General features: G+C 40.8%; 1 protein-coding gene across 6 annotated transcripts in view; it reads right to left on the bottom strand.

Moving 5' to 3' along the window:
* Positions 1–27726, bottom strand: part of ANTXR2 (ANTXR cell adhesion molecule 2) — a 157923-nt gene that overhangs the window by 79842 nt on the left and 50355 nt on the right. For all 6 annotated transcript variants that reach the window (XM_017347476.4, XM_089302638.1, XM_089302636.1 and 3 more), the window contains 3 exons: positions 26544–26622; positions 14773–14868; positions 120–164 (listed from right to left, as the gene is read on the bottom strand). In XM_017347476.4, coding sequence (XP_017202965.3) covers positions 120–164; positions 14773–14868; positions 26544–26622 — 220 coding nt within the window. The remainder of the gene's footprint in view (positions 1–119; positions 165–14772; positions 14869–26543; positions 26623–27726) is intronic.

Below are 27726 nucleotides of genomic sequence, written 5' to 3'. Positions count from 1 at the left end.
GACCCACATAACCCATGGTTATAGTTCTGTGACAACAAATGGAATTGATCAAATGTGCAGATGACATGTATGTATGCATGGGGAAAATACCCATTCTAGTTTATTAGGCACTCATTTACCTCTTTCGGTGCAGGTGGTGGTGGTGGAGGAGGATCCTTGATAACCTGTCAAAAAAAAAAAAAATTGTAAAGGCTTTCATGGCATAGGGAGAAGAAAATAAGGGTTTATAAAAATAATCAACTAGATAAATACCAGGGAGGCTCCAAAAATGCCCCCCAATGAAACTTCACCTTGCAAAAACGTATGCTTCTTTCTTTGATACGGACTTGCCTGTAACCAGCTTTGACCAACAGAACGAGGTAGAAACGCTATCACTGCCTGCTGAGGCTAGGTCACAAGCAGCTCTTCAGTTTCCCCCGAGACTCCTGGAACATGCATGCTGGGGGGATCCTGCTGCCTGGCAGAAGTCTGCTCAGAAACCCACGCTGTGAGGAAGCCCAGCACAATCTCACAGAAGGCTGGTGCGGTAACAGACACTTGCTAGCCCTCTGCTGGCCCAGCTGAAAAGCCAGACACGTGAGGGAAGAATCCAAGCTTCTGGACATCCAGTGACACGGAGCTTTCACATGGCTCGGCCAGTCTGACACCTGACTGCCGTCGGCTGAGGTTCTGATGGAGAATCTCCTGGCTGAGCAGGTCTTATCCACAGAAGTATAATGATATTCAATTGTTGGTTGAGGCTATTTGTAAAAAGTCAATTTTAGCCAATGCTCCTTTCATTTCTCATTAAATAGCACATGTGTTAAATCTTCATGTGAGAGGAAAGAGACCTAAGGCCCAATCTGAAATGGCCTTTCCTGATACTAGGATATAAGTCTTTCACTCCATCATAATAGAAAGTCTTTGCCAAGTGCCAACATCTTGGGATACTTCAGGTGTGCAACCAAGTCTCTATGCTAAGAGGCAAAACTACTTGAAAATGTAATTGTTTCAATTTATCTATTGTGAAATATTTTGATTATGTTACTTCAAAGGTTTAAACAATAATGACTCAAAATGAAGTAGTTTCTACCTCATCAAGGAACTATTATGACTGTTTAGTGTATTACTCTTACAATGGATTAAAAGCAGCTAATCTGTTAAAAGTCTACACAAATATTTCCAAGTAAAATTATATGACTCTGATATTTTCATAAAACAATTTGGAGTAGAGGAACTGAAAGGAGTTATAGATGAAATAAAATTAAAAATCAGTTCAGAATCATTGAAGCTAAATGATCAGACATGAGGATTCATTATGTTAGTCTTTCTTTTTGTAAGTGTTTTAAATTTTTCACAATGAAAGGATGTTAAGTTTCAATAATATTGTTAATGTTTAGAGAACTGACCAACAATTTCCTGTAGGTATATATAACATTTTCATCATTCAAATTTTAGTTTAAATCTAAACTTCAGGAAAAAATATACACAGTAACTATAACACCACAGATACAACTGAGCAGTAATATAAATGGATTGATTCTCTATCTGAATGCTACAAGAAATGTCATCATTTCTATTAACTCTTTGATTTAATTCAACTTTATCAATTAACATAAAATCCTAGTACTTTCAGGTCACATTGAAGAATAAAAATCTGTAATTTTTATAGTTAGTTTAGAATGAATGCCAATGGAAGATTAAAATCTAAAATAGTGCTGTGGTAAAACATAATAAACTATGGTTACCAATATAGTTATATTTCCTTTATTTTATTTAAATTTTTTTACTTGACAGAGTGAGACAGTGAGAGAAAGAGACAGAAAGGCCTTTCTTCCATTGGTTCTATCTCCAAATGGCCGCTATGGCTGGCGCTGTGCTGATCTGAAGCCAGGAGCCAGGTGCTTCCTTCTGGTCTCCCACGTGGGTGCAGGGCCCAAGCACTTGGGCCATCCTGCACTGCACTCCCGGGCCACAGCAGAGAGCTGGACTGGAAGAGGGGCAACCGGGACTAGAACCCGGCGCCATATGGGATACCGGCGCCGCAGGTGGAAGATTAACCAAGTGAGCCACGGCTCTAGCCCTTCCTTTATTTTAAAAAAGGAAACACCTCATATCATTATCCACCTGAATGCTCAAATCAATGAATGAAAACTAGATCTGTCACCATGTCACTTAACAAGGTCAAAACCAACCCAGTTGTCTTCACTTAAAAGTAAAATTTCCATCTTATCTTCCCTAGTCTTTTTATTTTTTTTAAGTAAATCACTCTTCTAATTCACAATTTCTTTACCACTGCTAAAAGACTTTACCAAATAATGTCCATGCCCAACAGATCTCTGCCTCTCCCTCCCTTCCTCTCCAATCTTCCCAAAGCAAGATTCTCTTTCTATGCTTAGATATGTCTTTATTCTTCCTCAGCATTTGTCAGGTTGATACATTTACTATAGCTCCAAAAACCATAATTTCCACAAGAACAAGTTTTATATTTGCTTTGTTCCTCACTGAAGCCCTGCACCTAGTAGAGTGTCTGGAACAAACAAGACATTCAAGGAAGAAGGGCAGAGGAAGGAAGGAAGTTAGGAAGACAGGAAAAGGAGGTGGGAAAGGAGTAAAAGGAGGCAGGAACAAAGGGAGAAGAGAGGGGAGGGAAGAGGGGGACGAAGGAAGGAAACAGAATGAGAAGAAGGAAAAGAGGAAGGGAGAGAGGGAGGAAAAAACAAGAAAGGATAACTTTAGAAAGGATTTTTTTCCTGCCATCCTGTTACTATTTAAAATCATAAACTCAGGATACATAAAAGTATCTAGTTCAACAATTTTCATCTCTCAGAATGCAAACACAACCCAAATTTCAATATTCTGAAATATTCTCACCACGTTGTAGTCCAACTGTGTTTGAATTGCTGCAATAAAGGAAATTCACTACCTCACAAAGCAATTCATTCCACTGGCAAGGGACTCACATCATTTGAAAATTTTTCCCTCAAATGAAGCCAAAGCTTCCTTCTCTGTATCTTCCACTCTTTAGTCCTAATCCTAGAGTCTGGAAACACAGACACATGCACACACGCACATGCATACACACACAAACACACACACTGACACACACACACAATTTATCTTCCAGAAGAGAATAATTTCTATTTTTAATACTAGGATAATTACCATATAACTACTTTTGAGTCTACCCTTTGGAAGCTAAATACATCAACCATTACTCATGGGATGGTTCTGAGTTATTTAGTCATCTTGGTCAGTTTCTTTGGTATAAGATATTCACTTGGTTATAATTTCAAAGTGTGCCTTCCAGAACTGAAAATGGCATTTTAAGTATGCTCGAGCTATTTTCAGTAAATGAGCAGTACTCAGACAAAACAGATGTACCCGCTTCACTATTCAACCCCAATTCTAAGCACTTCAAATGATGATACATAGATAAATTGATTTGCAGTATATAATTACCATAGACTCTGTGGCTACATGCTCCACTCGCAGTTAAGTTAGACACTCAGCTCATTTCTTTATCTCTACCTCATGCTTCATTCTAACCTACGTAGCCAGGTCAATACTCCTCTAATAGAAACTTAATAAATCATTTCCCGATCAAAATGAATTAATGGTTACAATGCCCACAGTTTAAATCAATGCATTATTGAATTTTATTCAAAGGACCTTCCAAATTGATAGCCTCCACTATCAGTTTGGCAAATTCCCACACAGTGCTCTCTGGAGTTCTGTGACTAGGATTAAAATCAAGGTCCCTCTGCTCTACCAAGTCTGAGCATAATATATATGAACTCATTTTCACTGCATTGTGAGGGTTTCAAATTTACTCTGCTTATTACCTGTACATGTTGCACTGGTATATAAATTTCTGAAGACATAAATAGTTTCCCTAACTTCTTTTCTAATCATCTTCCATAACTCTTCCTTTTTATGTAATACTCTATCTTGTATGGTATCCAGCTTAGCATTGATATGGGAAAATTAAGTTTCAATTTTAAATCCTCATATGGCCACTGCTATCAAACTCACAAGAGGATCATAAGAGGTATCATTGTATTTTTTCTCTTTACCGGAGATCCTTTACCTAAAATGAGCTACAGGCTGGAAAACAAAAGCCCCTTTTTCAGTACAGCTTTGTGAGCCAGCTTTCATATTCTCATTGTTTAAAAGGCTCAGTGTGGTGTACCAGTCCCTCCACGGTTCAGCACTAACATTGATAAGCATTTATCTGCACCCACATGTACTGCAACCAGCCTGAGTACCTCTCCTCTTCCCCCAATACTCTGTGTCCATGCTAGGCTCCATTCACCCTTCCATCCACCACCTTTCTACAGCTTCATCTAAAAGCCGTAAAATTTCTAAAAACACACATTTCTTCCTGGGTGAACCATTCGGGATTCATTACCTGGGGTTTATATATTTATTGTGGAATTTTAAAATTATCCTTGGAAAGTTCAGTTTTCTAGAGGGCAATAATTATTTGTCCTTCTTTATCAATGGCATCAGTGACTAATAAAGTGCTCGGCAAACATCAGATACTAAAAATATAATTAAAGTGAAAGTAAAGGAACGATAAGGTTCACAAAGGATCATAGGTCTTCAAATTGATAAGTGAAATTTTGAGGAACAAATATAAAAACAAATGATAGAGACAAATTTCCATGAACCCAGGCATCAAATTTCTCTCTCAAACAACGAAGAATCAATAAACTCAATGGCAGAAGGGAAGTCATAAGATCACTAAAGTTTCTTCATTTTGAAAATAAATTGAATTAATTTTAGGTCCTTTCCAATAGGAAAATTCTAATAAAATTATAAAATACTTTTCACCATATTTCCACCAGGTCTTTTGCTTCTATGCCTTTCCATAATTATGACCTTATGTCTATTTGCACTTGTATTCACTGCATTCCAGAAAGGAACATTAGAATGTTTTCTTTTTTCTTTTTCATTTGACAGATAGACAGTGAGAGAGAGACAGAGAGAAAGGTCTTCCTTCCGTTGGTTCACCCCCCAAATGGCCGCTACAGCCAAAGCTGTGCCGATCCAAAGCCAGAAGCCAGGTGTTTCCTCCTAGTCTCCCATGTGGGTGCAGGGCCCAAGCACTTGGGCCATCCTCCACTGCCCTCCCGGGCCACAGCAGAGAGCTAGAATGGAAGAGGAGCAACCCGGACTAGAACCCAGCGCCCATATGGGATGCCGGCGCCGCAGGCAGAGGATTAACCAAGTGAGCCATGGCACCAACCCCATCTATATTCTTATTACTATTAACAATAGGTTTGGGGGCCAGTGCTGTGGTGCAGCAGGTTAAAGCCCCAGCCTGCATGCCCACATCCCATATGGGCGCTGGTTCAAGTCCCGGTTGCTCCACCTCTGATCCAGCTCTCTGCAATGGCCTGGAAAAACAGTAGAAGAAAACTCAAGTCCTTGGGCCCCTGCACCCACGTGGGAGACCCTGAGGAAGCTCCTGGCTCCTGGATTCAGATTGGCTCGGCTCTGGCCATTGCAACCATTCGGGTAGTGAACAAGCAGATGGAAGACCTCCCCTTCCCTTCCCCCGGCCACCACTCTGTGTAACTCTGTCAAATACATAAAATAAAGCTTTTAAAAATAAGGTTTGGACTATAAAAGGAAAGCATGCAGAAGAAAAGGCCTAAGCTCTGTTGAGAAACTGCTACTTACTCGGATAGTCGGATGGATAGATGCATGGATGGACAGAAGGATATACGGATGACTGATAATTAGGCAGCTATGATTCTAAAACGTATGATAATTGTGTAAAACAATTGATCTTCATTTTATAGTGATGTAGAAGTAATCAACATGCCCTATATTCCCTAACCAGAAATTCTGTAGCAGGAAATAAAAGGGGCACCCTGTTAAAATTTGAAATGCTCACTCTCTATGCTCTACAACATGGCCTCATAAGCAACAAAAGGGAAAGAAAAAAAATCTGACGCCATTTGACCCAAAAGTCAAAACTGACAAATATCTGTGTCCAACTGACACCCCATTCAGGAACAAAAAGAAAATTTACTGTTAGTCCAAATACATTAAAAATAACAGTCATGAGAATCGCACTCTTATATTAAATAGTGCAAGAACACATTTCAGAAGAGGATGTATTCATCTGCACCATATTTTATGAGAATTTGCAGATTTTAAAAGGCATAATATTGCCTAGTTGCCAGGATTTTTTCCACTTAGCATCCTTCAGTTCTGTATTGAAGATTCTGGAAAACACTTTCACCACTTTATGAACCATATGCAGAGTTTGATTCTTCTCCAGTTTTTTTCATTTGTTATTATCATCACGAGGGAGGAATACATCTCATCTACTCAGCTGCTAGAATGAAGATTTCAGTTTGGAGGAGAGCCGACTTATTTAAAAAAAAAACAAAATAAGTTAGCTGCTTCAGGCAACAGTCCTTTTGATCCGCTCATTAACACTTTTCAAATGTTCGAGTGATGTGGGCATTCTTTGCACTAGAAAATGTCAGCACCGGAGCCTGCAGCCAGCTTGATGCAATCATATGTTCCGATATTCAGAAAAAACTGAAAAGAACTGTCAACATTGAACTGCCTTGGATAAAAAAAAAAAAAAGATACTGTACAATGACTGTAAATCAAGTAGTATTTCAGAATTGACTCTTGTTAATGACAGAATAAATGCCCATTTCATCAGCAATGTCATCTCAGTGCCTAAGAGCCCACAGACAATACAAGAAACACTCTCAGTGTTTACAGAAATTTGTTTAAAATATACAAGGGTCTTCTTTTCATTCTCCCTTTTCTCTCTGATAAGATCTGAAAGCAAGAACGTGCCTTTCTTCTGAAGTACATAAACACAAAGCTCTCATATTCATACTTGGGAAGTCCTTTCCTGAATTACACAAAATGAAATGCTTTCAACATCCAGACCAAAATAGGGTCCAGATTATCTCATCTTACCCCTTTCCTCTTTGGAAAACTCGTCAGTGTTCAAAGAATCTTACTTAGAACAAAGAGATAAGTGGCCAGAAATCCAGACAAAAATGTAGCTTAAAATGCCTAATGGGGTCTCGGAGGAACGCTGTGAGAGTGTATTCTGCAGGATTTAAGTAATAAAGGTGTTCTGTCAAAGCAAATAAATGAAGACCAGGAAGAATTTGATATCCTGCTTCATAAATGATGTTCAGTTGGAAAACATCACCATGGAAGCAATAAGACCTAACATCACACTATTTCAAGGAGGCAACCAAACATAAATCATTTTAATTAATGGTGCAAGGAAGGCATATTAAAATTTAAATTACTTCTGTTTTATTGTGCATTCCAAAAAAGAAATCAGGCAGCTCTCAAAGTAACTCAATAAAGACACCAGGAGCCCTCCTCAACAATAAAAAACAAGTGCAATGTATAAGTATTATTACTATTTAGAAAGTACAGCACAGCTGTTGCTGGCTAAGAAAAAGACTCTACAGAGCGTCAGTCGGATATATCCTCATCATGAAAGCTCAGCTTACTTATAAGCAAATTAAGCTTTAAAAAGATAACTTTTGGAAATGGTTTTCTAAATTAAGATTTATGAGATCTTTATGTAATGTCTTAAATGCACTAAGGAAAAATGAACTTGCAATCTTCTCTTGAGGATAGAGAAGTTTAGCCAAGGACACCAGAGCAAAGTGAACATTTATCATTTCGAGCATATTCCGATACTGATTTGCAGCTGTATAACACTCTCTAATTGACAACACTCCAGAAAGCCTTTGTTTGCCACCTCATTAACCTTCCATGTATAATTTTACGGAGTGTATGGTTATCCCAAATGATACAACTATAGGACTATCATTTCTGCCATCCTATTGGGCAAAACAAATTTGCCATAAACTCAATATATCCTCTAAGCTATGGTGATGGAAAGACCCTAATTTGCTAACATCTCACTCTATCCCTTTTTTAAGTCTAAAGATAAAGCAATGAAGCTGTTACTAAGTCTCTGTTAAAGAGAAGCTGTTGTAGAGGATGTGTGAGGATACCCAATGAGCAGGATATAATTTTTTAAATAGAAGCTAAGACACTTCACCCAAACTTTTCCCTTTGGGGAACAGCAAACTCAACACCATCTATAATTTCACTAATGACAGTGCCTAAAAAATCACCTTCACGGGAGCTTTTTTTTTTTTTTTTTTAACAAGGATGACTAGATAAAGCTCTCCAAATAGCAATGGTTTAGAGATTTCTACTTTTGCATGGAAAACCCAGCCCCATAGAAGAAACTTTCATCAACACTAAAAAAGATATTTCCTATCATCATCGAAAGCATTCATTAAAATGAACTACAAGGTTTGAATTTGTAAAACAGTATCATTTGAAAAGCATCTATCACTTTATTCTATGCCCCCTGTTTGGCAACCTGGTGAACCTCTGAACTCTTCTCATGAGAAAGTTAAATTAAAACAAGTATAATTTAAAGAATCGCCACTGTATTTAGGTATAGTTATATACAAATCTGAGTGTTGCGGTTGCACATTTAGCCCAGCTAATTAAGATGCCTGTGTCCCACATGGAGAACCTGGGCTCAATGACGGGCTCTGGCCCCAGACTGCAGCTTCGTGCTAGTGCACAGCCGAGCAAACTATGGTGGCCGCTGCAACTGTGTTCCTGCCAGTCATGCTGGAGACCTGGATTCAGTTTCCACCTCTCCACTTCACCCTAGCCATTTCAGGAACTTAGGGAGCAATGCAGTGGAAAGAAGAGTGCTTGTGCTCGCTCTCTGTCTCCCTCCGTGTGTGTGTGTGTGTGTGTGTGTGTGTCTCAAAAAAATACAAAATAAATTTTGAAAAAAGTGTGCTTGTTTATAATTCATTAAATAATGAAATATAGTACAAGGCCTCGTAGCGAGCATGATGTTTAAGGAATCAAACATGTAAAATATAATTTTTAAATATCTCAACTTACAATGAAAATAAAATACCTCAACTATAAATGTGATTTGGTGTAAATGTGATAATGAAGTATTAGAAATGCTAATACTTTTGTAGAAAGTGGCCTATATTCATAAATGAGAGAAATGACAAATTTCAGTTACAAGTAAAAATGCACATTTTTTTCATAGAAATCCACACTCCTCAGATGAGAAAGGCCTACGAAGTATATGTAGCTGTAACTAGGTAATTAAACTGTTTCCACTTTAGTTTTACTAAAATTATGAAACTCTTATGTAGTTGTATCTTAGTTATTACAGAACAACATTGCCAAGGCAATAAAATGTTAAATGAAGTCAATGAAAATCAAATAAAGAACCATAACTGTTCTGTAAACTCTCTCACACACAGTTAACGGAATGTTTATTGTAACTCACAAGAAGATATTCTACTTGAGTATCAGTACTCTGAAAAAGACACCAAGTTTCTCAGTTTTGGGAATTGGGAATAGGTCAAGGAGCTGCACTTAATAGTAAGTATTTACGTTTGCAACAAACAAAATTTGGGTAAAACATACTCAGTATCTGCCATAATGAAATTATTAATCTATAAAAGGACAAAGATTATAATTAATGATGTAAGTCTTTCATGATAATTTTTTTTTTTTTTACAGGCAGAGTGGACAGTGAGAGAGAGAGAGAGACAGAGAGAAAGGTCTTCCTTTTGCCGTTGGTTCACCCTCCAATGGCCGCTGTGGCCAGCGCACCGTGCTGATCCGAAGCCAGGAGCCAGGTGTTTCCTCCTGGTCTCCCATGGGGTGCAGGGCCCAAGTACTTGGGCCATCCTCCACTGCACTCCCTGGCCACAGCAGAGAGCTGGCCTGGAAGAGGGGCAACCGGGACAGAATCCAGTGCCCCGACCAGGACTAGAACCCGGTGTGCCGGCGCCGCAAGGCGGAGGATTAGCCTATTGAGCCGTGGTGCCAGCTCATGATAATTTTAGCTGAATTTTACCAAAAAAGGTAAAAAAATTTAATATACAATAACCCAGACATTTTTCTCACTTTCCACGTTTCTTGCTTCCTGATACCAAACTGTTCCGGTTAACCAGGTATGTGTTACATTTTCATAGTCCCAGGATTTAGTCAAGTGTTCAAGTTCTTTGGTGTCTTTGCAGTTTTTATTGATTGCCAGCATTCCCTGGTTTGTGACTGCATCACTCAAATCTGCCTCCAGGCTCACATGGCCTTCTCACCTTCTGTAGTCAAATCTACTTCCTCTCATAGCCTTTTGACTGCATTCCTGGCCCCCCAGATTATCCTAGATAACCCCCTTTTCTCAAGATCCTGAATTTGATCACTTCTGCAAAGGCCTTTGGCTGTATGAGACAACAGTCACATGCTCCAGGGACTAAGTAAGACCTGGATGTCTTCAGGGATCTTCCTTCAGCCTACCAGAGAGGCTACGGCACCCTGCACTGATCTCTGCAGATGTCTCCTTCTGCCATCCCCATCGTCCCAAGGAGCACCGCCACTGCTGGAATCCTGAGAACCACTGTTCTGACAGCCTTCCCATTATGAGAGGCAGGAAAAAAAAATGAAAACTGTGGGAAGCAACTGGGAGCAACTCGGACTAGACTGTTACTGGAATTAAGACTTATTCTATGCATCTGCTCTCCCACAATATGGCGCTGGGAGAGAAGAAAACAGCTTCTACACAGCTGCCTCCAGTTCAGCCAATAAACTGTAGGACTTGCTCCTGATTGGAGGAGAGCAGCGTACTCGGCGTGTGGGCAGCCGAGTTGGGATTGGCAGAGGAGGACTATAAAGGAAGAGAGAGACGGCATGCACCAGAAACATCTAAGGGGAACATCTAAGGGAACACCTGTGCAGCCCCCGAGAGAGCCGGCCGGCGGTGTGCCGCTCCCCTGCGGAAGTGGGGAATGTGGCCAGGGGGAACTGCCCTTCCACGGAGGTGGAAGGGACAGTAGCCAACCCGGGAAGAACCAGCAGCAAACCCGGGGAGGGCCGAGCAGACAAAAGAACAGCGCAGGGTCCTGTGTCGTTCCTCCACGAAGAGGGGGAGCGACAGAAAACGAACTGACAACCACAGTCTACACTGAAGTAACACGGTCATCACCAAGTCATCGACTAGAACAATGGTGTTATCATTTCATAACATATGATTCAATGTTTCCTACTTTACTCTTTCATAAAATATGAAATGACTGCATGAAGAATATGTGGCAGATACTGAGGACTCTGTTCAGGGCTTCCTTCCAGGCTCTTTGTCTTGATAGTAGGTCCTGAGCATATGATGCCCAGAGAGGTAGACAGCTGACACAATACCAATGCGCCTCAGCACAGACATTTTAAGCTGTGTTTCCATGTTTCGGTTGGAAGGTTAGATTTAAATATTTGCCACTAGGACTTAAAATACATTCAAACAAAAGGAAATTTGTACAACCCAAGCTAAAATAAATGTTTCATTTTCCATTAAGAAGATGTATTACTAGTAATGATAGACACAGTCAAACTGATCTTTAATAACTTATCACTGTTAAGAATTACTTGATTGGCCACATCCTAATTTCAGCATTGCCCACATCTATCCTCTAGCAGGATCCAAATGAAATGAACACCAGGCAGCTGCTCTTCGACGTGCTCTCAGAAGCACTTCCACGGAGCACATGGCCTCACTTCTCTCTGCTCACACGGCCTCTAATGTTCTCTTCTTGTCACTCTGCTTCCATCTGAAGACTCCACTATGTGCACTATGTGCACTGGGTCTGGCCTCTGTCGCTGCTTTTCCGTTTCAGTTGTGGAAGGAGCTCAGTTGGATATAAGATCAATTACTCCCCAGCAGGAGCAGACTTTGGCACAAGCAAAGCTTCTCCCAGTTGGTTATGCTGCCCAGATCCCTCCACTAGTTTCTCATTGTCCCTGGAAGGGGTTCTGACTTCCTACAAGACAGAGGAGACCCTCCCTTTTGGGGTTCTTACTGAAACTTAAACCATCTTTCACAATGGGTGTCAGCCTAGCACTTCCCAAAGCATGCCAGGATAACTCATAGCTGCACACACACACTTCCTCTGACAACATCTTATTCATCATTCACAACTCACTTTGGGGTCATCCACTTGGTCAGGTTTCTCTGAAACACCCCGTCTAGACTCTGGCCAATCCTTCCATATGTTCTTAATGTTCCCAACACATGTTACTGTGAGGGTGCTCATGACCTTCCATTTACACTTTCTAAGCCACACTTCTGTGTCTGCATATTAAAATGTGAATTTCCATACAATGTCCTATCACAGGCATTTCCACGTCCCCAGTTTCTAACCCACCACTGACACCTGCTAGATGACAAAGATGTTTTTATTTGCCAAGGACCAAAAACAGAATTTTGTCGCTACCTTCTCCTTGCTTTTAAGTCTACTTTGGAAAACACTGTCTATGATTTATTTACACATAAGTAAAATGTAAGTTCACACTCAGGAGTAGCTACTTTTTGTTCTATATGTTTCTAAGGGCAAGATAAACATGGTTTTCTCTACTAAAATGTTCTACAAATGAATAAGCCTTCATGATGTTTCTGGGGACAGGAAGCCTATTTAACATGATGATAGCACATGAAATGGGCTCCTCTATTCCTTGCATAAAGATAACTCTGTATCCCAGGGCTGGAAAGGATCCAGTCCCACTACCGGATGATTAAATCCGCTCTATAATATCAGAAACAATCCTTGAAACCTGTGTTTGAGGACATCTAGCACCCCCCCCTCAAAGAATCATGTTTCAGTTTTTACATGCATCTTTTAAAAAAAAATCACATACTTTGACACTTTGCAACCTTCTGGCCAATTTTAAATGAAATTGTAAAGTAATGGGGGAAGGAAATCCATGCCTGCAAAATTTAAATTAAAAACCCAAGGAGCACAAATCATATTAGGCCACCTTTTTGCTTTTTAATTTGAGACTCAAGAACGCTAGCTGCCCTAAAATAGCCATATCTAGGATAATCAAGATTACAACAGGAAGCCGGCTGAGCATAAATTGCTATGGCAGGAAACTGATTAGTTCAGCAAAGAGACAGGATGCTTCTTGTCTCTACTGTTGTCTGAGTTAATTCTATGCCTCCTCCGTGGGCCAACTGCTCTGAGATAAAGGATTATAAAGTTGCCTCATGAAAGCATACTGAAGTACAATTAATAATAAATGCAAGGATGATATACAAAGCACTCCCTGAATTGCAAGGAAGCTGCAATCAGTGAGCAAAAGTAAGAGCAGGAGGGAGTCTAGTACTATTATGGAAAACCCCACTGTGATCTATAGGAGAGAAAGTTTTTTTTGTTTTGTTTTGTTTTTTTTGTTTTTACAGGCAGAGTGGACAGTGAGAGAGAGAGAGACAGAGAGAAAGGTCTTCCTTTGCCATTGGTTCACCCTCCAATGGCCGCCGCGGCCGGCGCACCGCGCTGATCCGATGGCAGGAGCCAGGAGCCAGGTGCTTCTCCTGGTCTCCCATGGGGTACAGGGCCCAAGCACCTGGGCCATCCTCCACTGCACTCCCTGGCCACAGCAGAGAGCTGGCCTGGAAGAAGGGCAACCGGGACAGAATCCAGCGCCCCAACCGGGACTAGAACCCGGTGTGCCGGCGCCGCTAGGCGGAGGATTAGCCTAGTGAGCCGCGGTGCCGGCCGAGAGAAAGTTCTAAACAATGTGCCTATACCTGAAGGATGCTCTCAAAGTAAGCAACAAGCATGCTCTGAAAGAGGGCTTCCTCGGGATAATCTTTTCTCTAAAATGTGAACAATCTAAAGTGAGATCGCTTGAAATGTGTTGAAGTTTATTACTCAACCTTTTATCCTGTGGTGGGCAGAATAATGCCCCTACAGAGATGTCCGTAACTGAGACCTCCGGTGAATAAGTTACCTTATGGGCAAGAGGGACTTTGTAGGTGTAGAGCTGAGGACCCTGAGAGTGGTGAGCATCCAGCTGGATCCAACCTGACCACCCAGTTCCTTAAATCTGGAGGGCCTTTCCCAGCTGGGTTCAGAGGGAGAGGGAACTGCGACTATGAAAGAATGGTCAAAGGGATGCGTTGTTGCTGGCTCTGAAAGCGGCGAAAGGAGGCCAGGAGGCAGGCAGGGCATGTGGGTGGCACCTAGGAGCTATGACCAGAAGCGGATGGATTCTGCCCTAGAGCACTGAGAGAGGACTGCATCCCTGCTGACACCTGGGAGCCTAGGTAAGTCCAGGGAGACTGGGGTGGAAGCTCTGTTTACAGAACTGGTGAGATCTAACCAACCTGTGCAGACGTAAGCCAGTAAGTGTGTGACAATTTGTTACAGCAGCCACAATGCAGAGTCATATTCCTTCACAAGGTTTATGAAAACACAAGAAATGACACAAACAGAAACCACCTGCTGTTCCTCCAAAAGGCACTGTTTAACAGATACACTAACATTTGCACATGGCTAATTTCTAAAATGTTTTTCAAAGACAAAAGAGGTCCTGAAATAGTAGATCATTCAAAGAGAAAAGATTCAACAAACACTTTTAAAAAAATGAATACAAAAGAAATGTTCAATTAGATTGAATTTCTCTTATGCTTGAATGGAAACACTTGTTAGGCTATCTCCCTACCTATCCTCTTCTCCCCACAAACTTCACTTTGAAGCATTCTGCAGAAGTTTTTAAATAAACATTTATTGATACGCATGTTTTTAGAATTTATTATGGTAATGAAAATGCTTAAAATCCAATTTGCTAACTGAAGCTTTTCTATCGTCGAACAACATGGCATGATTCATTCATATTTTGAGCCTTATTTGATATCCTACTATTTAGAAAAAGGTAGCATAGCCAATCCTTCTTACTCACCACTTTGCAGCAGAGAGGCCAAAACCACCACATCAAACCAATGCCCAGGAGCAGCAACAACACCAAAACAGCGATGAGGGCTGCAATCCCATTAGACTAAAGTTGGCAAAAGACAAAAACAAAGCAGTCAGCAATGCTCAGAGTCAAATCCCACGGGCCTTCTTTTTTTTAAAATCTTTGCTTAACATGTAATTCTTGTAAACCCTTATAGCACAGTGCAATATTTCAACACATGCATACAGTGTAATCTGAACAACTCAGTCATCACCACCTTCCAGCCCTTCCTCCAGGAACTGATAAACTCTTCTCCAGTTCTTTATACAGAATATATTAGATTATTATGAACTCGTACCCCACAGTACTATCCACAGAACCTGCTACTTCTGACTGTACCGTGTTGGCCTTTATCCAACCTCACCCTACCTCACTTCTACCCAGCCTTCCCAGCCTCTGTAACCACATGCATATTTTTTAAATGAAACACTAGAAAATAATACAGAAAACAAAAATATACCAAACCAGATTTCTGCTATTGTTCTTTATGCCCTTTAAATTCAATAAATTACTTTATATTCTGTTTAACTTATTTTATGTTAAGACATGCAATACGAGGCCGTGGCATAGCAGGTAAAGCCTCCGCCTGCAGTGCTGGCATCCCATATGGGCACCAGTTCGAGTCCCTGCTGCTCTACTTTCAATCCAGCTCTCTTCTATGGCCTGGCAAAGCAGTAGAAGGTGGCCCAAGTCCTTAGGCCCCTGCACCCATGTATGAAACCCGTTAGAAGCTCCTGGCTGTTGACTTCAGATCAGCGCAGCTCTGGCCGTTGCAGCCAATTAGGGAGTGAATCAGTGGATAGAGACCTCTCTCTCTCTCTCTCTGCCTCTCCTTTTCTCTCTGTGTAACTCTAACTTTCAAATAAATAAAAAAATCTTTTAAAAAAATGCAACAATAAACACAAAATCTTCCAAAATGCTGCAGACTATTTAAAATACACTCTAAAGGAATGTAGGGAAAAAATCACCATTTGGGGTTAATAGATCCTTTTAAAAAATTTATTTATTTATTTATTTAAAAGGCAGAGAAAAGGAAAGAACTTCTTTCTTGTTGGCTCATCTCCCAAATGGCCCCAACAGCCAGGACTGAGCAGGCCAAAGCCAGGAACCAGGAGCTTCATCTGGGTCTCCCAAATGGGTACAGGGGCCCAAAGACTTGGGCCAACATTCCACTGCTCTCCCAGGCACAATAACAGGAAGCTGGATCGGAAGGAGAGCAGCCAGGATTCAAACTGGTGACCATATATAATGTCAGCATCGTAGGCAGCTTAACCCACTCTGCCACAGCATCAGCCCTGTGGACCCTATTTTTTGCATCTGGGTAAGGATTATTTCAATTCCAAATATCATGACCCCAAAAGTAGATTTTAGACAAATCCACATAGACTTTTCAATGATGTAACACTACTTATATATTTAAATGGTAAAAACAAATAAATATACAAAATCAGTAGATGACAAACCAATAACAACCATTCTTGTTGGCACAGTGTGTGTAAAATCAGTACAAGAATGTGAATTTTTATTTTTAAGAAAATATTAATTTCTGTGTAGAAGGATAAGGAAAAATGTAAAAGCAACGTTGCTCTTGTTCAATGAACTTGTTGGGTGGGTTCCAGCCCTCTCCTGGGGGTGCAGCTTAGGGGTATTTTCCCCACCCTACTCCAAGGGAACTAGCAGGTTCAATCACTGTGCTGATGAAGTCCTAGGAGGAATTTCAGGGACTCCACTCCCAGAAAGCCCTCTGCCCAGCATTACCCTAGGAGAGGGCAGGGAGGAGAAGCAGAGGACCCACACCCATATCCAGAGAAACTCCTGTCTGAATGCAAACGGGGCCGTCAGTGCTCTGTTGAGACGCCCACCTGCTCTGTCGAGGTACTGTCTTCATTACCAACCTACAGCAGGCTGGGCACTTAGCTCTTTCAGGCTGCTCTCTTCTGTATTTCTCTTCATTAAACCTTGCCACCTCGCTTACTACTACTCGCCGTCTCACATTCGAGTTCTTTCTTGCACAAAGACAAGGACCTCCAAGCAGCCGTCTCTGGTAACAGCCAGAAACGGCCTCTCCCGATGATATCTTAAAGATCTCTACATGTTAACCTTTAGCATGCAACACAATGCAATTAATCCATATGAGTTTCTAGTTATTTATTTATCTTTTCTGCCATAATTCTCTGAGAGCCGCAGGAAGTCAGGGGCTAAACCCAACCTACATACCACTGAACATGCCTGGCATTTAAAAACTATTTACTGAGAGGATGAACTCCAAACAAAGAAGACTGCAAACTTCATCAATATAAAGAAGAGCATTTTTCTGAAATTTCAGTGTAAAGATAATTTCTATGGAAACAAGGTGTCTCTCCCAAACTCTTACCTGCTGGGTTGGTTCCTCAGTGTGAATGTTTTGTTTTTAAAGGAAAAGAATTCAGGAAAGAAAAAAGAGAAATGGGGAGAATGAAAGAAAGACAGAGAGGAAACTTCATAATAAACGTCTAAGTTTCCAGGAAAATATCTATGCATTCTGTTCTTAAAGAAAACAATGCAGAGCATGCATCGGGCTACTCAGGGAAAGACTGTGCACCTCTCCACACAGAATTTCAAATGTTCATAAAGAAATCCTGCTACTCTCCGTGGGGTTAAGCTCTAAAATCTAGGCACACAGGAACAGAACAAGAAAATTATGGCACAGAAATACATGGAAAATGGTGGGACCCCATGGCAGAAATGTGGCCAAATGGCTACACTCTTACTCTCACCTTCAAATAGAAAGGCATAGGTAAGACACCCCAATCTGAGACTGCCCATGAATGAAATGAAAGCGGCACGCCCTACCAGATCTTCCACACATGAGGATCCCATGAAAGTGGCTCACCATTTGCCTAGGCTATGCCACTTTCAAAAGACTTCTATAAACTTCTAGTTCCACTTTTTCTTAGAATTCATTCACATCCTATGTTCAGAAAAAGGATGTACAACCACAGGTCATACGTTTGCAACAATTTAGTAATTACTTTGTTCTTTATATGCATGTGCCATAAACAGGATACTCAGATAATCTTGCTGACACATTATAAAGTAGGGGGCTGGCCCTGATACGTACTAGAAATCCTGATTCTTCTCTAAAAGAAATGTCTCTGTTAGTAGAACTGAAAAAATACCAGGGACCTCCAGATGCAAATATACATTTATTATGACAATATTATCTCAACTGATTCCAAAGACTTTCCTAAAAAATTCTAAAATAAAATCATTACTTCCTAAAGATCGACAGACTTCATCTTTCTCATACTTAAACCAATCACAACAGAAAGGGGGAAGTCACAGGAAGTAAAGAATTTAATGCAACAAAACCTTGATATATCTGTATGAGACACAGCCCCTGGCTGCAAAGTTCCCAGACACTGGTTCAATTAGCTGTATAAAAATTCAGGCTTTCCCATTTCCTTTGTTTTGACTGCCAGAGACATTATCAGAGCATGCAAGATTTCAGTCATGAAAGGGAAATAATTTCATTGTTCATATAACTTCACAAACACATTAAGGAAAGGTCAAACACATAGGCTATTTAATGACCTGAGTCAGACAAAGAAAAGTTGAAAGTAGATATGATTACACATAGATCTGTGTTGTGGACGGCAACTAAAAGCTTCTCACTTCTACTTATGCAAGCCCATTTTAAGCAGATCTCAAGTCAAAAAAATCTTAATAAATATTCAACATTTGGGTGTCATTCTGCTTGAACTAAATGGAATAGTAAAAACACATGACTGGAAGCTAAATATAGCTTTTCATTCATCCAAAACTTATCTGAGGAGCACCCACTACTTGCTAAGCAGTTAAACAGGTACTAGGGTTAGAATTTTAAACAAGTATTCACAAAGTTCACAGTTTAGTTAGTGAGACAAACCTCAGACAAATAAGTATAACTATGAGGAATGTGGAAGGGAAATATAATAGAAACATGTAAAGTAAGGACTAACCTAGTGTAGGGTTCTGAGATGACCTCAAGTAAGGATGAGAAAACAAAGCTGCAGGGGTGGCCAGATTAGCATTTTCTTAGAAAAATCTGAGGACCACTATAGACAGAGCACAGAGTCTGAAGGGACTGACAGACACCTGCAGAAGCCGGAGAAAATAAACTCAAATTTCTGAAAAGCTGTAGTTTATGACAGAGAGAACTGGCCATTTGTTGGATGAATGGCCATTTGTTAGCTGACCTTTCAACTGCCCATTTGTTGCATCAATTCTTCCTAATGGCAGTTCTGAACAACAGTATTCTCAGACAGCTATGAGACTTGGGGTGAAAGTTAAATGAGGACTCCAATCTGAGGTTCAAGACCCAGATGTTGGTCAAGGCTATGAAGTCAAAATTATTTCAATGGTTTACTGGGGACATGCCAGAACCTGGAGCTTGGTAGTGTAGAAGAAACACATTTTCCATTCATCCTGGACATGTTAAGTTTTGGATTTCATCTTCATATAAATTTCTTTCCTTCATTAAAAGCAAGTTATACAATAAAAGAGCTTCACTCTGCAAAATAGACCTGAACTTCTAGCTAAGAGAATCACAGAAGTATAACAACGAATCAGGGTCATACTGTACTTGTAAAATAACTATCAACAAGGGATGAATCGTTCAGAAGTTTCACAACTGCATGAATGATGTGTTGTAATCTACCTAGAAAATAATCACAGCAATCTCATAGACAAAGCAGCCACAGAGAAGGGGAAATGGGTTCCCACAATTTTGTTCCTGGGAATTTAGAGTAAGAAAGAAAAAAACAGTCACAGAATAAATGCTAATTTCATTTACTAAAGTGATTTGGATTACGCTATTTCAGGAATTAACACAGGCCAAATAAGGCCCATCTATTTTGTAAGGTCCTTGTGAGTTAAGAATCGTTGTTACACTATTACATCGTTGAAAAAAAATTATATGAAATTCAAATTTCAACATACATGGTTTTCATGAATCCAGCATCTGCACTACAATTGCATATTGCAGTAATTGTGACAGAGACACAAAACCTGAAACATTTACTATCTGGCCTTTACAGGGAAAATTTTCTAACCTCTCTCCTACATAAATCAATTAAGGATTGAGTTAAAGATGGTAGATTGGGCAAGTGTTCAGTCTAGGTGGGGAGACAGATGGGTTCAATTCTAGCATTTACTAGACTGTGAAACTGCGTAAGTAAGTTAACTTTTAGAGCACCCAGGCTCCAGGTAACTCCCCTCTCAGGAACAAGAAGGACTAAAATTAGCCAATTTTCTGCTCATCAAGTCGTGCACCCCTTTAAGGCTTGGGAACGTCAACAGAAGAAGCACCTTCTAAAGTGCTCCCATAAAGACTGGCAGTGACTCTGTTCCTCAGTTTTCTCATTTGGAAACTAAACCTAACAGTATCAGCCTCTTCTGGGACTGTATCTAATGAAGCTATGAATTGTCTAATAGAGCTTAGCACAATGTCCAGCATAGAATGCATGCTCAGAAAACATGGTCTTGGTATTATTATTTCAAAAAGGTAGAATAAGAGCAAAAGTTCCAAGACAAAAAAAAAGCATATCTTTTCACTATACTTTTTAAGTTGAGATACATTTAAAAGATTTTGAGAAGATATGAACAGAAGGGACTGCCTAAATACAAATATCTCAGATGCTCATCTTAAATCTTTTTAAATGCTTATTTTTATTTAAGTAAAGGTAGAATGACACACACACACACACACACACACAGGCATGCACAGAGAGAGAGAGAGAGAGAGAGAGAGAGAAATAGAAAGAGATAAGACATACAGAGACAGACAGCTATCTTCATTTGCTGGGTCATTCCCCAAATGCCCACAATCCAGGTCTCTCACATCAATGGCAGGGACTCGATTATATGAGTCAGCATCTGCTGCCCCTCAGTGTGTGCAATACCAGGAAATGGGATTGGAAGAAGAGGTAGGATTCAATCCCAGGCACTCCAACATGGCATATGGGTGTCCCAGGCAGTGCCTTAACCAACTGCCAAAATGCCTGTCCCTTAAGTCTATTAAATCTAAATCTTCATTTCTCCACTTTTAAATTAAATATACACCAACCTTTATTAAGCAAATAACTTTGAAGCACCTGTACGATGTAACCAGGCACTGGGAGAAGAGCATGAAAAAGGGTAGGCAGGGCCCTGCCATCACATCAATGTCTCACGGCTGGTAAGAAAAACCCAGAAGTAAACAGGAAGTTGCAGGTCAGTGTCCTAAGTGCCTTAATGTGACGTGGTCCTGGATGCTCTTGGAGCACAGAGAGGGTTTCTTTATTTGCACAATGTTCACAAGGACTAGCCAATTACTAGGATAATGGTGCTTTATTTAGCTTGACTTTCAAATGTCCATGAAAGTCCAAAGCATCATCTATGCAATGAGCAATACCACTAACCATATTTCACCCAGTCCCTTATCTGAACATGCCTGAAGGACTAAATATCTCTTAGATTCAAAGCTCAGATAGTTTTCCTAATACAAGTATTACCCAGAGTCCTCTTGTATTTTGAACACATTTAATGCCCAAGTCAGCAGAAGTACCTGATCAACTCAAGTCTCCGTTTTCATGTTTATAAAATAGTAATATTACTACCACCTGATAGAGGTATTTGAGATTAAATACAAAATAATAGTTAAATCTAGTGAGAAAAAATTCCCCATGACTATGACCAATCATAAAATTTATTAGCCAGAATAATTAGTGCAATAATAAAAGTTATGGGGAGGAGAGCAACGCCGTGGCCCAGCAGGTTAATCCGCACCCTGCAGTGCTGGCTGCTCCACTTCCAATGCAGCTGCCTACTAATGCGCCTGAGCAAACAGGGGAAGTTGGCTCAGGTACTTGGGCCCCTTCCCCATCATGAGACCCAGATGGAGTTCCAGGCTCCTGGCTTCAGCCTGGCCCAGCCCCATCCATTGTACCCATCTGGGGAGTGAACTAGTGGATGGGAGACCTTTCTTTACCTATCTCGCTCTCTAACTATGCATTTCAAATAAATCAATCATCAACAAATAATTTAAAAAAAAAAAGAAAAGTCACATGAAAAGAAGTCTTCAAGTCACCAGCCTGGGCTGAGGCATGTGGGAATTCCATCTTCCTTTGTCTTTGGTAAGCGTCCTGGTTTTACCATATCTTGGGCTGTTCCTTCTCTCACTTCTTTTCCTATTCTATTGATCAAGATAACCTGATGACCTTTTCCTTCAGTTTGACTGAATTTTAAACTTTATTCCAATAAGATTTATTCTGGACTGTGGGTCTCTAATCTCCACTGTCCTAAAGAGGCTATATTAGAAAACTTGTAATTGCAAAATCTTTCTATCTTTTGCAATTTATTTAAATTTCCTTAAAAGCATTTCTGAAGTCAGTTTTACTTAGAAAAGGTTGTTATTAAGAGCCTGAGGACAAACCCTTTGAAATAGGATCAAAGAAGACAGCACCCCTCTCTCAGCTGGGGAGGTGCCCAGCCTCACTGGGTCCCTTGCTCCAAGCTTTATTTAGCACAACCTCCTGTCAGGAAGGTGAGAGAAAAGTCTGCTTTTCCTTTAGGTAAGACAAATCAGCATATACAAGTGATCTCCAATTCCCATCACCACCGCTGAGGCAGGTGATGTGACACAGAGGAGTAGGACACCCATTTCCTATAATAGGGTGTGATGCACATCCTACCTACTTCACACTTGTGATCCTGCTTCCTGCTAAGGCACATGGGAGGCAAGAAATAATGGCCCAATTACTTGGTTTCTTGCCATCCAGGTGGGGGATGCAAGTGGCATGCCCAGCTCCTGGTTTTGACCTAGCCTAACCCTGGCTAATGCCAATACTTGGAGGCTGTGCCAGCACACAGAAGTCCTCTCTCCCACTCTGTCACTCTACCTTTCGTAGAAATAAGTAAAGCTTTGAAGAAAACATCCTCAGTCGCTTTTGCAGCAGCGTTCACTCTTGCTTTCCTGGTGTTTTGAATTAAATGAATTGAATGAGGTCTTCCTCATCTGTGTAATTTTGGCCAGAACAATTTTTTTTGACTCTATATATTTCTTCTATGTCAAAAATGCCATTAACTGGAGCCGGTGTTGTGGCTCAGCAGCAAACACTACCACCTACAATCCCGGCATTTCATACGGGCACTGGTTCACATCCTGGCTGCTCCACTTCTGATCCGGCTCCCTGCTAACAGCCTGGAAAACGTGGCAGAAGATGGCCCAAGTGTTTCAGCCCTGCCACCCACGTGAGAAACTCAGATGAAGCGCCTGACTCCTGGCCCATTCCTGGCCATTCTGGCCATCTGGGGAGTAAACCAATGGATGGAATCTCTCTCTCCCTCTCTCTGTCTCTGTGTGTGTGTGTGTGTGTCACCCTCTTTCTGTAACTTTGACTTCAATGTAAAGAAATCTTTTAAAAAAAAATGCCATTAACTCCAAATTTTCCTTCTCTCTGCTACAAACTCAGCACAAGTGAAACAGATCTGTATCTCTAGTCCTGATCCCTGAGATTTGAGGCTGTGCCTACAACTGTTCATCTGGTATTGCCAACTTCTATCTTCTATCTCAGTACTTTTCCAGTGAAAATTCTCTTCATCTCCAGATTTCACTCTGTCTATAGATATTTCCAAAGGTCCCATCAGCTTCCAAAACATAATATTCATACTTTGGAATTAATCATTCCCTCTAAAATTGGGGGAATTGGGGCATATGTTTCTTCATTAACACAGTCTCTACTACAAATTCTAGTAATGGTTCTAACACCTTCAGTCAATTCAGAACCTAAAGTTTTATGCCTAAATCCTAGTATTTGCCACCAAAAAGCTTTCTTCTGTGTCTTGTTTTTCTTTCTCTGTCCTAATTCTCTTACATGGCACCCATAACCTAATCTTCCCAAAACAGCAGGTTGTACCATCACAGTCAGGCCCAAAGCCCTTTGGAAACCCACTATTATGTATGCAGTCAGACTCAAACATTTTCTCAAGCCAATGAAACAAAACAGTGGAGCTTTTCATATATGTTTACTAGCTAATCATTTCTCCAAGTTAACAATAAATAAGAAGCAGGAGAAAAAGGAGGAAGAGAAATGGGAGGAAGATGAGGAAGAGGATAAAAAGAAGACAGAAATGTATAAAGGAAGAGAAGTGAGAAAGGAAAAGTGGAAGAGAAACAAAGAAGGAAGGAAGGAAGGAAGGAAGGAAGGAAGGAAGGAAGGAAGGAAGGAAGGAAGGAAGGAAGGAAGGAAGGAAGGAAGGAAGGGGAGGAGGGAGGGAGGGAGGGAGGTTGCTCAGGTGAAAAAGCTTGAAGCTACTGTTTCTTTCTCTCCCTCACATGCCACACCTAATCTGTCTAGGCATCCTTTGGGTTCTGATTTAAAATACATATGTATTCAATCATTTCTCCACATCTCCACTGCTCTCATCCCAAGGGGACTGTTACTCAGGAAGTTAGAAATCAGCCTATGTGTGTAAGAAGGGCCTAAGGAGAATGACATCTACGGCACTCCAGCATCTGCATTTCAAAGTCCTGCCCAGACCCTGATAACCTTCCAGGAAGCCCCGCCCCTTTTGCCTGGCCTGATAAACATCTTTCCTCTAAGGTGGGCACCCTAGAGAGAAGTGCCTTGGCTGATGCCAGCAAGGCTTCCCCTGTCTGACAACCTCAGCGGTAAACCTGGAAAGGAATTTTTCATATTTTCACCTAACAAACCCTTCTGCCAGGGCTCCCCATCCTTTGTCCTGGAGGAGAAGGAGGTGGAGGGTAAAGAGACTCCCTTAAAAATCAGTAGTCCACAGAGAATGACAAATGCCCTAAACAGCACTCTGGCCTTGGAATCAGCCCTTAAGGCATTTGGATCTGGCTAAAAAAGCCCATGAGAGTTTCGCAGGCATGGAAAGCCAAGACATTGTGGAAAAAAAAAAAAAAAAAACCTAAATGAAAGATCTCTGTGAGTGAGATCCCAGTGGAAAGAACGGGCCACCAAAGGAGGTACCTTGCTCTGAAGGGAGGAGAGAACTTCCACTTTGACTATGGCCTTGTCTAAATAAGATCGGAGTTGGCGAACTCTGGAGGCTTCCATAGCCTTGGCAGCTCATGACAAGAGCCTCAGGTGATTACTGACGTCATAAATAAGAGTGTTAATTGTTAAATCAACAACAGGAGTCACTGTCCACTTGCTCCTCATGTAGGACCTCTGTCCTTAATGTGTTGTACTATTAGAATTAACAGTAAAACTAGTCTTCAAACAGTACTTTATACTTGTGTGTCTGTGTGGGTGCAAACTGTTGAAATCTTTACTTAGTATAGAGTTGATCTTCTGTATATAAACATAATTAAAAATGAATCTTAATGAAGAATGGGATGGGAGAGGGAATAGGAAATGGGATGGTATGCAGGTGGGAGGGTGGTTATGGGGGGAAGAAACCTATAATCCAAAAGTTGTACTTTGGAAATTTATATTTATTAAATAAAAGTTTTCTAGAAAAAAATTAGGAGTCCAAAGACTGTGCACTCAGCCCTCTGCTCTCTGCTGAGCAGCCCACCTGGCCTGCCCAGGTATATTCTCTCCAAACAACCATGTAACCTTGCTCTCACCCAGTCCAAGTGACTGGACACCTTCTATCTATCCCTTCTGTTCTAACGGATACCCTATCCCCAGTAAAACCTTATTACTTCACTCTCTGTCTCCTGCCTACATTCTTTCTTGCTTGACGACAAGAACCCCACAGTTTCCACAGCTCTTTTCTCTAGTGACAGGACTACCCTCACCTTCTCCTGGACCAGTGAAAAGCAAGAATTTTTCTCAAACTTCCCACTGTCATCCCCATATGTAAGACCAATTGTCACAAGGCAGCTAGACTCATCGTTTAAAAGGTTAAGTCAAATAATGTCACCCCCTGGGGCGTCCCAGTTTCATTCAGAGGAAAACATCAAGCTCTCATCAGAGCTTACACAGCTCTCTCTCATTCTCTCCTGACTACCACCTTTCTAGCACACTGGCTGCCTCCCTCTGCAGGCTTTCCTCCATCTGCCCTCTCTGCGAGGGGGTAGTTCAGGGCTCACTCCGTCAGGCTTCTCAAGTCCCTGATTTCCTATTATAACTTGCCCCATCATTCTACCTTATCTCCTACAACCAATGTTACTGTTTCCAAAAATCACCTTATTGTTAAACTACCTGGAGTCACAGAAAGAGCTCTCCAGACAACTAGTGAGACCTAGGAGGACTTCCTTAAAGCATCCAGCTTCTAATTTACAGCTGTGCCTTTTAACCCAGCAGCTGTATGCAAGGAGGCAGTGCATGGCTGTAGAACAGGAGCAAACGTCTGCTCCTTGCCTGCAGGAAAGAAGTGATAAAGATAGCCGGAGGTGCAAAATAAGATTAAGGAACAAGAAAGAAAGCAATTTCAGTGAGCTAACCACTGACAAACAACATACCAGAAAGTTGCAACCTCAACCAACCACATCCTCAGGGACCAGAAAACCTACAAAAATTGCAACACCCACAAAGCCAAAAAATTGCAACACACATTACAGAGGAAACACATATTCAAAATACAACTTTAAATAAACTCCATATAAATTTTCCCTTGTAATGGTCTCAAAAGTTATTGATTATAGCTTCTTTATTGTGATATGGAACAATACAAAGACTCCATAGATGATTTCTGGATAGGATTATTTTCAAAAATTAACTTTACACAAATTTTTTACTTACACATTCTGTGGCTGTGATTACTAATGAGCTTGAGATGACAGATTTTCCTCCATTAAAGCTCACTGACACATCAAGAGTTCTGAAAGAAAATGAAGAAACAATAATTAACAAACTAAAGGACTGTGGGTGATTTTTATTTCCTTGTATAATTCAAAACCAGCCAGAAAACATATTGCATAAAGGTCACAGCTTTTGATCAGCTACCCCAGCTCTTGGGTTCCTCACTTCTTTTCCCTGCTCATTAGCTAAAGGTAACTCCCTAAGTGACCTAACTGTTCCCTTTACAATCATTACATTAATAGGAATATTAAGAAATTCCTTAATTCACAGAAATGGTGAGATTGTTTCAGGTTCCATAAAAAGTGTTAAGGGGGGAAATCCTTGGACCTGTTTACCTTATTTTTCCCTGTTTATAGATATTATTATCACAAGATTATTGTTTAAGAACAAAATAAATTGGAAGTAATGAATCATTCAAGGATGAATGAAACATATGGAAACTGCAAATGAAAGAGAAAATGAATGAAAGAAAAAGAGATGTGTGCACAAGCATTGTTGCCGACAGTCCCAAGATAATAAAATATCCTGATAAACAATAGAAAAAAAGAGAGGATCATTTTTGTCCCTAGGTAAGAAATATCATGGTTAAAATACAGCTATCATTTTTAAAACATACTGTAAACAAGTTACAATAATTAAAATTTCATTAATTCAGATTCGAGCAATTAATTATTTGGAATCAAAACAGAATTGGTAAGTCTTCTGTTTTTAAAAGCTCTAACATGGGGCTGGTGCTGTGGCACAGCAGGTTAAAGCCCTGGCCTGAAATGCCAGCATCCCCAATGGCGCCAGTTATAGTCCCGGCTGTTACTCTTCAGATCCAGCTCTCTGCTATGGCCTGGGAAAGCAGTAGAAGATGGTCCAATCGCCGGTTTGAGACCTGGCTGCTCTACTTCCTGTCTAGCTCTCTGCTATGGCCCGGGAAAGCAGCAGAAGATGGCCCAAGTTCTTGGGCCCCTGAACCCACGTGGGAGACCCAGAAGAACATCCTGGCTCCTGGCTTCGGATCCGCGCAGCGCGCTGGCCGTGGTAGCCACTGGAGGGTGAACCAGCGGCAAAAGGAAGACCTTTCTCTCTGTCTCTCTCTCTCTCTCACTTTCCACTCTGCCTGTCCAAAAAAAAA

Source organism: Oryctolagus cuniculus, chromosome 8, assembly GCF_051225735.1.
Source record: "Oryctolagus cuniculus isolate XC-2025 breed Fujian yellow rabbit chromosome 8, ASM5122573v1, whole genome shotgun sequence".
In the NCBI taxonomy this organism is placed as follows: domain Eukaryota; kingdom Metazoa; phylum Chordata; class Mammalia; order Lagomorpha; family Leporidae; genus Oryctolagus; species Oryctolagus cuniculus.
The sequence above is the reverse complement of the archived record's forward strand: the minus strand, read 5'-3'. Positions and strand labels throughout refer to the sequence as shown.